General features: G+C 40.4%; 1 protein-coding gene and 1 pseudogene across 5 annotated transcripts; both read right to left on the reverse strand.

Moving 5' to 3' along the window:
• Positions 1-1001: 1001 nt before the first annotated feature.
• On the reverse strand, positions 1002-2669 carry LOC144373865 (gamma-crystallin C-like). 5 transcript variants are annotated; one of them, XM_078036821.1, is made up of 4 exons: positions 2509-2669; positions 2164-2407; positions 1559-1561; positions 1002-1237 (listed from the first exon to the last, which is right to left on the reverse strand). In XM_078036821.1, exons 1-4 carry the CDS (start codon positions 2515-2517, stop codon positions 1002-1004), a joined length of 492 nt encoding a protein of 163 aa, XP_077892947.1. In that variant the 5' UTR covers positions 2518-2669. The 5 variants fall into 5 exon arrangements, with proteins under 5 accessions (XP_077892947.1, XP_077892944.1, XP_077892943.1 ...); XM_078036818.1 differs by lacking the exon at positions 1559-1561 and having other exon boundaries at positions 1002-1245; positions 2169-2407; XM_078036817.1 differs by lacking the exon at positions 1559-1561 and having other exon boundaries at positions 1002-1248; positions 2169-2407.
• Positions 2670-6943: 4274 nt separating this feature from the next.
• Positions 6944-8967, reverse strand: LOC144364776 (gamma-crystallin B-like; annotated as a pseudogene).
• Between the last annotated feature and the right edge of the window lie 682 nt (positions 8968-9649).

Raw genomic sequence — 9649 nt, forward strand, 5'->3', positions numbered from 1 at the left:
AAAACTTCTAGAATACTGTTCTTCAAGGCCCTCAGCTGAATGCTTTTTTTTCCCAGCAATTGCTCTCTCCCATGTCTCTAGCTTTTTATAAAATTTTATTGGTGCCATATAATTATACATAATAGTAGGATTCATTATTACACATTTGTACTTGCACGTAATATAATAATATAATTTGGTCAGTTTAGTTTCCCGATACCTCTTCTTTCCTTATTCCTTCTCCCCTAATTGCCTTTCTCTACTGGTCTCCCTTCTATTTTCATGAGACCTCACCTTCCCCACCCCACCCTGTCTTTTTTTTTCTTTTTTCTATCTTCCTCATATGAGAGACAACATTTGACCTTTGACTTTATGAGTTTGGCTTATTTTGTTTACATAATGCCCTCAAGTTCTATCCACTTTCTGGCAAATGACACAATTTAGTTCTTCTTTTTGGCTGAGTAAAGTAGTAAAGTCCACTGTGGTATATATGTGGTATATGAGTGTGTGTGTGTGTGTGTGTGTGTGTGTGTGTGTGTGTTTGTGTGTGTGTATCACATTTCCTATATTTACTCCATTCACCAGTTGCCATGTCTCTGGCTCTGACACGCCCGCCCTTCCAACTTATGGGACTTGTTCAAACTCTCAAGTTCTTGAACAGGTCCCTCCCTCATTCTTTTTCTTTCTGTCTTTTTTTCCTTTCCTATATTGGAGATTGAACTCAGGGCAAATGCTCTATCATTGAGCTATATTTCCTCTTTTAAACATTATGAGACAGGGTCTCACAAAGTTGCCCAGGCTTCAAACTTGAGATCCTTCTGTCTCAGCTTCCCAAGTAGCTAGAATTACAGGAGTGCCCCATATCTCTTAAACTTTAACATTTACAGGTGGCTTGATTTGCACACAATTAAAGAAAAACAGAAGTCAAGCAGTTGCCAACAATACAGACTAAACACTTTATTAGGTTCCAAAATGAGAAAATGGAAGTGTTAACCTATTTTAGTATAAATCTGCCACCCTTCTCAAAGAGCCTGCCTTAGCATCCACGGCTCCCCAGTCCTGTTCTCTTGGGGCTGCAGTAGATACTGCCGTCCCCTGTAGTTGGGCATCTCATAGAGGACCCAGCAGCCCTCCAGCTCGTGAAGGGAGGGAACCTCATTGAGGTGGAAACTGTCCTGTATGCAGGAGCAGTCCTCGGTTAGCTCCACCATGAGGCCCTTGTGGTCTTCCCTCTCATATAGCTGTATCCGGTGGGAGCCTGCCTGTTCCATCCACAAAAAGAATGGGAAAAAGCAAGTGAGTCTCTTCCACAATTCATCCAAATACCACATGAATCTGGAAGCCGGGGTGTTGTGGTTGTGAATATAGAATCTGAGACTCCAAAACTGCTTCGAGGGCTGTACATGGAAGTTTTCTGCTATCATTTAGCAAATATTCATATGCTTAGTTTCTTTCTTCCTTCCTTCCCTCCTTCCTTCCTTCCTTCCTTCCTTCCTTCCTTTCTAATCTAGGAGATGGGATTTTAAAGAGGTGCAGACTCTGAGAATTGATTACAAACTCAAATATCTTGATTACTAACTCGCTGTGTTAGCTTAAACCTCTATTTTGGGTAAAAACAAATAGTCTATTTTGACCAGTATTCTCATAATAAGAATAATATCTTCCAATTAATACACATATAAACTTAACAGCATATTTAAGATTTTAAAAATGTAATTCAATGAAACTTTGGTTTTAATAGTCACTTCCAAATTAAAAGACTTTTACAAACTTGGATACTACCTTTCCATAACCTATCTTGATAAACTGAGTTTTCATTGTTTTCTAGTCTATAGTACAACGTGTTTAATTCATTTATTAGAAATTCCTTTCATGTAGATAAAAATATATTTGCTAGAAACAGTGCCATCTTATGCCCAGCTAGCTTTCCATCTGCAAGTTTTGTTGTGTATCTCATTATGATATTACATTTGTCACAAACAACTTTGACCTAATGGTGACAGAAATTAAAAATAAAACTGGCACTTCTAAATGGGTTCTTTTTTTCTTTGTTTTCATGCCTGTACACATCTAGGCCCAGGCAGGTGTCTAAAGCCCACTTAACTTTTAAAGGGAAAATTCTTTCCCTCAAACCCACATCAATAAAACATCCCTCAAGTGAGTCCCTTAGGCAGCAGAACTCACTTGGGGGGATGAGGAGGCAGGAGCTGGTGGAGTCGCTGAGGCCCATCCACTGTTGGTAGTCGGGGTATTCCCCCCGCCGCAGTAAGTACTGGTTGCCCTGGTAGTTGGGACACTCATAGAGCATCCAGCTACCGCTGTCCACGCGGATGGAGTTGTAGCGGCTGAAGTAGGTCTGCAGGTTGGGGCAGTTGCTGCTGCACTCATAGCAGCGGCCCTGGAAGCTCCTGTCCTCGTAGAAAGTGATCTGCAAAGGAAAAGTAATTTGAATGAAATCATTTGTTCCCAAAGCACAAAGGCTTTGTTTCCTCTTTTTAAAAATTTTTCTTTAACTTGTGTTCTGCTTACCTTCCCCATGGCTGGTTGACACAGACCTTGTGAGCTCAGTACATTGGAAGCGGCCAGCCCAAGCAGGTCTATATAGCAGGAGGCCTGCTGCGTTGGCAGGAAAACACAAAAGGGGCCGGGGAGAGTGATAAGGGGATTTTATGGATCCCTTTTGCACGCTGCATTCAGGGGCAGTGATTAAAGATTTGCCCTGGTTCTCTGGTATATTCTAATGCTGTCCTGTATGTGCTGCTCTGCGTCACTTTTATTTGGATTCTTACTGTTTTCTAAATTTATCAGCTCACCAGTCTGAACTTTTGACCTAAAATCCATGTCTCCACACTATGATTCCATTATACCTCATGAGTCTCCTGGAAAAAATCTGTGCCTTTGTGGAAGTATCTCCAGAATTCTGGGAGGTTTGAATTCTGAGAGAGAATTTTCCTGATATTTTTAGATGACAGAGGCTGGCCTATCTTAGTTTTTATTTTATTTTTTTTCTTTACATAAGTTGCCAGTTCAATGCAGGACACAAATCTAGATTCAGATCTCTTGACTGTTTCTGATTGTGTTGACCTTATGCTTTAAAACATAGTTATTAATGCCTAGTTTGGTGGGTGCACCCTATGTAAGTCTATTAACTTGTTGTAAGAAACAGAGCAAAGGTTTCTGTGGTCGTGGGGCCCGAGACTGAGAGGCGCATGACTTTATGGACGGCTTCCCCTTTTCCAAGGGCAGAGGAAGCTCTTCCCAGACAAGAGTAGGACCTTTGGACTGGGGCTGTCCTGACTCAAGTCCACTGAACAGCAGCATGGCCTGGCCATGGCAAAGCACCAACTTCTCAAAGCACAAATTACTTGGGAGAGAGAATATGAAGAATGAGGAAGAAAGCAAAAGAGGAGCAGTCTGACATTTAGAAGCTGCAGCTAAGCCATGCTTACTCTTCTATTAGACATGAACAATCCCATAAAGTGCCAACTTCTGGCAAGATTACTCTGAGACATGATAAAATGAGATGAAATAAGGCCACTTCACCATTTTGTCTAAACTCAAGCATAAATAAAGTTGATGTGTCACCCACAAAATAACAAACACCCCCTTCTCAGCTAAAATAATTAACTGCTACCTGTTTGTCAATTATAATTAGAATTAGAATTAGCCTCCTCTTTCCTGGGCAAGATTTGTAGAGATAACCAATCATAAAGTTAACCCTGCTTTATGATAATTTCTAATCAAGAGTGAAACCCCACTTTTTAGACCCTTCCCCAAATCACACAACCAAAATACAAGTCCTAGATTAGGTTCCTTTCAACCTTTTCTCACAGAAAACATTCCAGTCTTCCCCAACATGTGAGTTCTCCCAGGACACAACCAGTCATAAGCCTAACTTGTTTAAAGACAGGCATATTCCTGGTGGGTTTTAGCTAAAAAACTTTGGCATGAGTAAATGGGATTAATTATGTGTATAATGTATGTGGCACATACCGGGCAAAAATGAGCTTTAGTAATCCTAGTGACATGGATACTGGTAATGAAGTGAGTGACAACATCAAGGATAACTTCAGCCTACTTATCTCTCTTAAAGATAAAGTATCTCAAGGATTCCTGAGACAGTTATTCTCTACAAAGTCTTTTTTTTTGGGGGGGGAATACAACACAAAGTTAGGTTTGGAAGGAATTTTAGTTTTTAAAAACTCTGTTATGTCTAAGAATCACCTTGTGCCAGGCACCATAGTGCATGCCTATAATCCTAGCTACTGGGAGGCTGAGACAGGAGGACTACAAGTTCAAAGCCAGCCTCAGCAAAAAGCCAGGTGCTAAATAACTAGACCCTGTTTGTAAATAAAATACAAAAATTTGGGCTGGGGATGTGGCTCAGGGGTAGAGTGCCCTGAGTTCAATCCCCAGTACCCATTCTCCCAAAAAGAATCACCTTGCTTGTTAAAAATGCAAATTACTACAAAGAAAAAAATGCAAATTACCAGTCCCAAGATTTGACATCATTAGATCAGAACAAGATGCCTGTATTTTTAACCAGCACCAATTAGTTCTTGGACCAAATTTAAAAATACACTTCTGTGGTTTATTCCTTCATTTTTTGAGAAGGACATCATGTGTTTTAGCCATCCGCAGGTAAGGCCTTATTAGCATCTCTGCTAAGATTCTCTTTAAACCTGTAGACAGAAACATATTCTGCTTTGTAGCACTATTTCTGTTCTATAAAATTTGGAGAACCAAAGCAAGGTTATCAGCACTTAAATCACACCCTGGTAAAACAGGCAAATAACATCTCAAAATCATTTTGAAACTTGTCCTGACAAAAATTTGTATTCATGAATACTTTGAAAATGTCTTGGGAACTCCAAAGGTCCCCATACCACACTATGAGATCTACATTACCAACAGTCTGGCTTGGATGCTGTTCAGCATCTCAAGCCCAGGAAACACAGTGGGATGCTAGGATAGTTCTGCATTATGCTTTACCCTACTCAAATCGCTCTCCCCAAGAGAGCAAGGGATTTAATGGTGAAGAAGAAAGAAGGGTATTTAGGGTCCTTATTCTATCTTGGTGATTTTTATCAGTCTCCAGATTCTGCTTAGTCTTGCCTCCTCTCTATGGTGCACTCTGCTAAGATGCTGGGATGATGGGAATAGAAACACATCAAGTTACATGCTCATCTGTTCCAAACGCTCCCTGACTCCCGTTGCCTTCATGATCAAGTCCTGATTTCTTAACACCAGGCATGACCTCCTCTGTCTCTTGCCACACTGTCCGATCACGCTGAACCACTTGTCATTTCCCAAACACATGATGTTATTTTCACACTGCTCTTGGTTTTCAATATAATGATCTTTCTCATGGAGACACCAATTCTCTACCTTTCAAACCAACACTACCTTTGGGAGTTTGAAGGTTAAAAAAGCTGGGCTTTAGGAATAGTTAATAAAAAATAATCTGAGAATTGAACTACTTTTTTTTCTTTCTTCTTCTTCTCCTTCTCCTTATCCTTTCCTTCTTCTTTTTTTAATTCTGGGGATTGAATCCAGGGCTTCATACATGCCAAGAAAGTGCTATACCATCAACCCATATCCCCAGCCCCAAATCAAACTATTTTCCAGGAAAGAACCTTCACATGTAATATATGTATACAATAGGCTATCCATGAGTCCTGGTTTTCCCAGAACAATCTTAGTTTGTGCTTCTTGTCCAAGTGCAATTATTAATAATAGGTCAGAAGTGACCCAGTTTAAGACAAAGATTACATGTTCACTCTGTTTATATGCCATGTGAGGTGAAATTTGGGTCAATTCATTAGAGCCTCAAAGGATGGAATACTTTCAAAGAATTTTGACCTGAAGTCATCTGTTTCCTTGATGAACTTCACAAGAAACAGCCCCAAGAACATTATTTATTCACACAGGATGTTTTTAGGGATGTTGTTTACTCAATATCCTCTTTACCAGGACTTACAAGAAAACTTCCTTTTAGGTGTTGGTACTGAGGATAATGAAGCTTGTACTGATTAATTTATTTGTCTTCTAAACTCTGTGAGTTATGAAACTGATCTTGTTTCCTTCTCTGCCTTGGCTGCTTGAGCAAAATCTGTATCTATCTTCGGTTAACTTAGCATGTTCCAGTTCACAACTTGAGTTTGAACTTCACTTTTGGTTCCATCTCATCTCTTCCATTTTTGTTTTTCCTCTCACCCAATTTCCTCATCCACTTATTTTTAAATTTATTATTATGAGTTTTACTACCCACTTTAATTCACTTTGAAAAACTAAGGGGAACAAATATGCAGTCACACAGTCTTCTCCAGAAAATTTAGATTGCTTATTTTCTATTCAGCAATATTTTCTATGTATTACTCATAGTACATTATTTCCTATTAAAATGATATGAGACTGAGTTTCTTCATGGGTATGTGTTTTTGGAAAATGCCATTAAATCTTCTACAGAGTTCATAAGGTAAAGAGGCAGTGAATTATATTTGGATTGCAAAACTCATGGAGGAAAGAGGGGAAATGGATTTGGGACAGAAGGGATGTGGCTGTTAGCAGGATAAGGGCAATGGGTAAGACAAGCTTGTTTATTTACAAAGCTAAAATAAGAGTCTAGCTGCTGCAAATGACTCCTAATCAGGTATAGCAATGGGGCCAACCTGAAGGGATAACTTGAGGTGTTTCAATAAGTACTTACTTATTTATTATTGTAGCCGCAGATATATCCTTATGAAACAACCACAGATTGCTTTAGCCCAGTTGAATGGAACTTTTCTTTGAGCCTGTATATTTTAGTCATCAGAACATGCCAGAAATACTGTTCTCCACATTATTCCCTTTATAAGCAGTTGCTTCCCATCTTGAAAACATGCTATTATGTTTGGCCTAGTGCCGTTACTCCTTATGAATGCTTAATAGACTGAAAGAAAGACAGGACTCTATTAGTGCCAGAATCACAAGCTACATTCTTTATTAGATTCTAAAGGAGAAAAGTGGAGAATGTTAATACTTCAATAAAAATCCATGACTCATCTTAAAGACCCAGCTTTGGCATTTGCAGCTCCCCAGTCAAGATATCTCCTGTATTCCCCTGGCTGTAGCAGGTACTGCCATCCCCTGTAACTGGGCATCTCATAGAGGACCCAGCAGCCCTCCAGCACATTGAGGGACTGGATTTCATTGAGTTGTAAGCGGTCCTGAAGAGAGAGACAATTGTCTGTGACCTCTGACATTTGTCCTCTAAATTTATCTCTCTCATAGATCTTCATTCTGTAAGTGCCAGAGTGCTGGGAGGACAGACAGGAAAGAAAAGGAAAATCAACACAAACAGAGAAACTAAAGTTCCAAGCCCCATGCTTCCTTGGGCACACCTGTCTAGAAATGCTCTGGATCCAAGTTTGCTTCCAGAACAATCATATTGCAGTATTCAGAACTCAGGAGCCACCTATAGCTCACTGCTAATGAACCTAGTGATCCATGGGCAAAGCAAGGACGCAGCTTGGCAGCTTTTCAGCCTCCACTCACCAGCCCCCATCCTCAGGTATTAAGATATGCTTAAAATAAAATTTACCACTGCATTTTAGTGCTTGGTTTTTTTGAGATAGCGCTTCTCAAAGGAGAAAAGTGAGAGTCATTGGGAGGGAAGGTATCATTTGATATATCACTGTTGTTAAAATTATATCAGCATTTGCTTGGAAAAATATCAACATTTAGCTATTTTCTGTAAGACTGATATACTGATTTTTATGTATTTTATGGAGCATAGGATTATTAAGCTCTTGTGACAGAGAAGATGGCATGTTTCCCTCATCCCTGTTTTTCATATCTGCAGTTTGGGTTCAAATCTCAAACCAAAGACTCCTCGGCTCCCTCCCTGGCCTCTTATCCTCAACTTAGCCATTTCCATAGGCAGCTGAATAGCCTTAATGAGTTCTGACTTGATGGCACTATATCTCATACCTCCCACAATCCCCTTTTCTAAATATTCTGCAATCACTTTCCAGAAAATACTGAATCTCAAACGTTGGTTTGGGATTGTCTTTTCCTCTGATTTATATCTATAAGTGAGATAATTAGTTACTGATCACTACATTGGAATAGAAACCAGAAGATAAGAGGAATCATCAAGGAGAAAAGTAAGGCCAAACAAATCAGAGAATTTTTAGTCAAGCAAACAGCTCCAGATTGTACTCATAAATTTTGATTCATTTGATTTCTAACTTTATATGGCTTGGAATGAACACTTTAGGCAATTATATCTTCAACAAATAGTAAATTCCATCTCCCCAATATCCTAATTTTTCTGATTTGATTTTTGTTTTCTTAATTTTTGATTGCACGTAAGATGTAAAATCTGGGAACATGACTTTTTAAAAAATCCCACCACCGAGTTCATGAAGAAAGGCTTTACGTCTAAGGTATCTGTGTACACCAGCCTGCGCTCGCTAAGCATTTCCAGTTGGAACTATTATGTTTAAGATAAGGTTTTGTTTTTGGTGCTGGAGATGAAACTCAAGTCTACTGAGCTTGTGCTCTACCACTGAACTACACCCCCAGTCCCTACCTAAGATAATGCCTTTACATGGTTTTTATTTCCAGAAGCCAATGGCACAGACAGAACCACACTCACTTGGGGAATGAGGAGGCAGGAGCTGGTGGAGTCGCTGAGGCCCATCCACTGCTGGTAGTCGGGGTATTCCCCCCGCCGCAGTAAGTACTGGTTGCCCTGGTAGTTGGGACGCTCATAGAGCATCCAGCTGCCGCTGTCCACGCGGATGGAGTTGCAGCGGCTGAAGTAGGTCTGCAGGTTGGGGCAGTTGCTGCTGCACTCATAGCAGCGGCCCTGGAAGCTCCTGTCCTCTTAGAAAGTGATCTGCAAAGGAAGAGTGGAAGCATGAGCGATTTGCCTCCACTGAGGATGCTACACCAGGGCCAAGATGGAGTGTTAGGTCCCCACCCAGGACTCACCTTTCCCATGTTGGAGGGGCAAACAGGGACGTTCTCTCGGTACTGTGGATCTCTGGATCGCTGTTTATATAGCAGCCCTGACTGCTGCCTCCACAGGAAATCACACAAAAGGGCCCATTGCGGGAGTGAGGGGATTTGCAAGCTCCGAGCTCTCCCTCCCCTTGCCCACCGGGGTTGGCTGAATGGTTTACTCTCATTCTTTCTGGTAGGTTCGAGTTGCTCTAATTCACTAAAGCTGTTGTTGCCACCAAAGTGAAAAGAGTCTTTACTCTTTTAGTTGAGCAAAAGGGAGAGCAAAACTCTATCCCTATGATTTTATTTTATAGTTTACTGTGCTTAATTGACTTCTCAAAGGTGATTTTGTTTAGCACTCAGGGACCGGTGTTTTTTAACTTTTTAAAAAACTTGAATTTAAGTAATAAGGAAGAGGGAATCTTAAGGAAGAGGGAATCAAGAGAAGTATTCTGTAATCTGTGAAAGTGTTTTGAAAAGCATAAATCTTACTTAGAATTCAAGATTCCATGATCATCACTGTTATTTGGGGAATCACCTTGAATCGAATTATTACTAGACTGGAATTCATAGGCTCCTGGAGGCAGCGGAGTCTCTCTTGTTCATTTAGCCTTGAGCCCTAGAACAGAGGTTTTGCACACACATTTAGTGGGCCTGCAATACTGGAAGGAAAGCAGAT

This window comes from Ictidomys tridecemlineatus, unplaced genomic scaffold (assembly GCF_052094955.1).
Source record: "Ictidomys tridecemlineatus isolate mIctTri1 unplaced genomic scaffold, mIctTri1.hap1 Scaffold_52, whole genome shotgun sequence".
Classification (NCBI taxonomy): Eukaryota; Metazoa; Chordata; class Mammalia; order Rodentia; family Sciuridae; genus Ictidomys; species Ictidomys tridecemlineatus.

What these genes read in the sequence shown, in the direction of transcription:
- LOC144373865 (XM_078036817.1), bottom strand. An exon ending in AGCTCCTGCCTCCTCATCCC is followed by an intron (nt 1,249 to 2,168) that starts CCCAAGTGAGTT and finishes CTTTTTGTGGAT; the next exon opens with GGAACAGGCAGGCTCCCACC.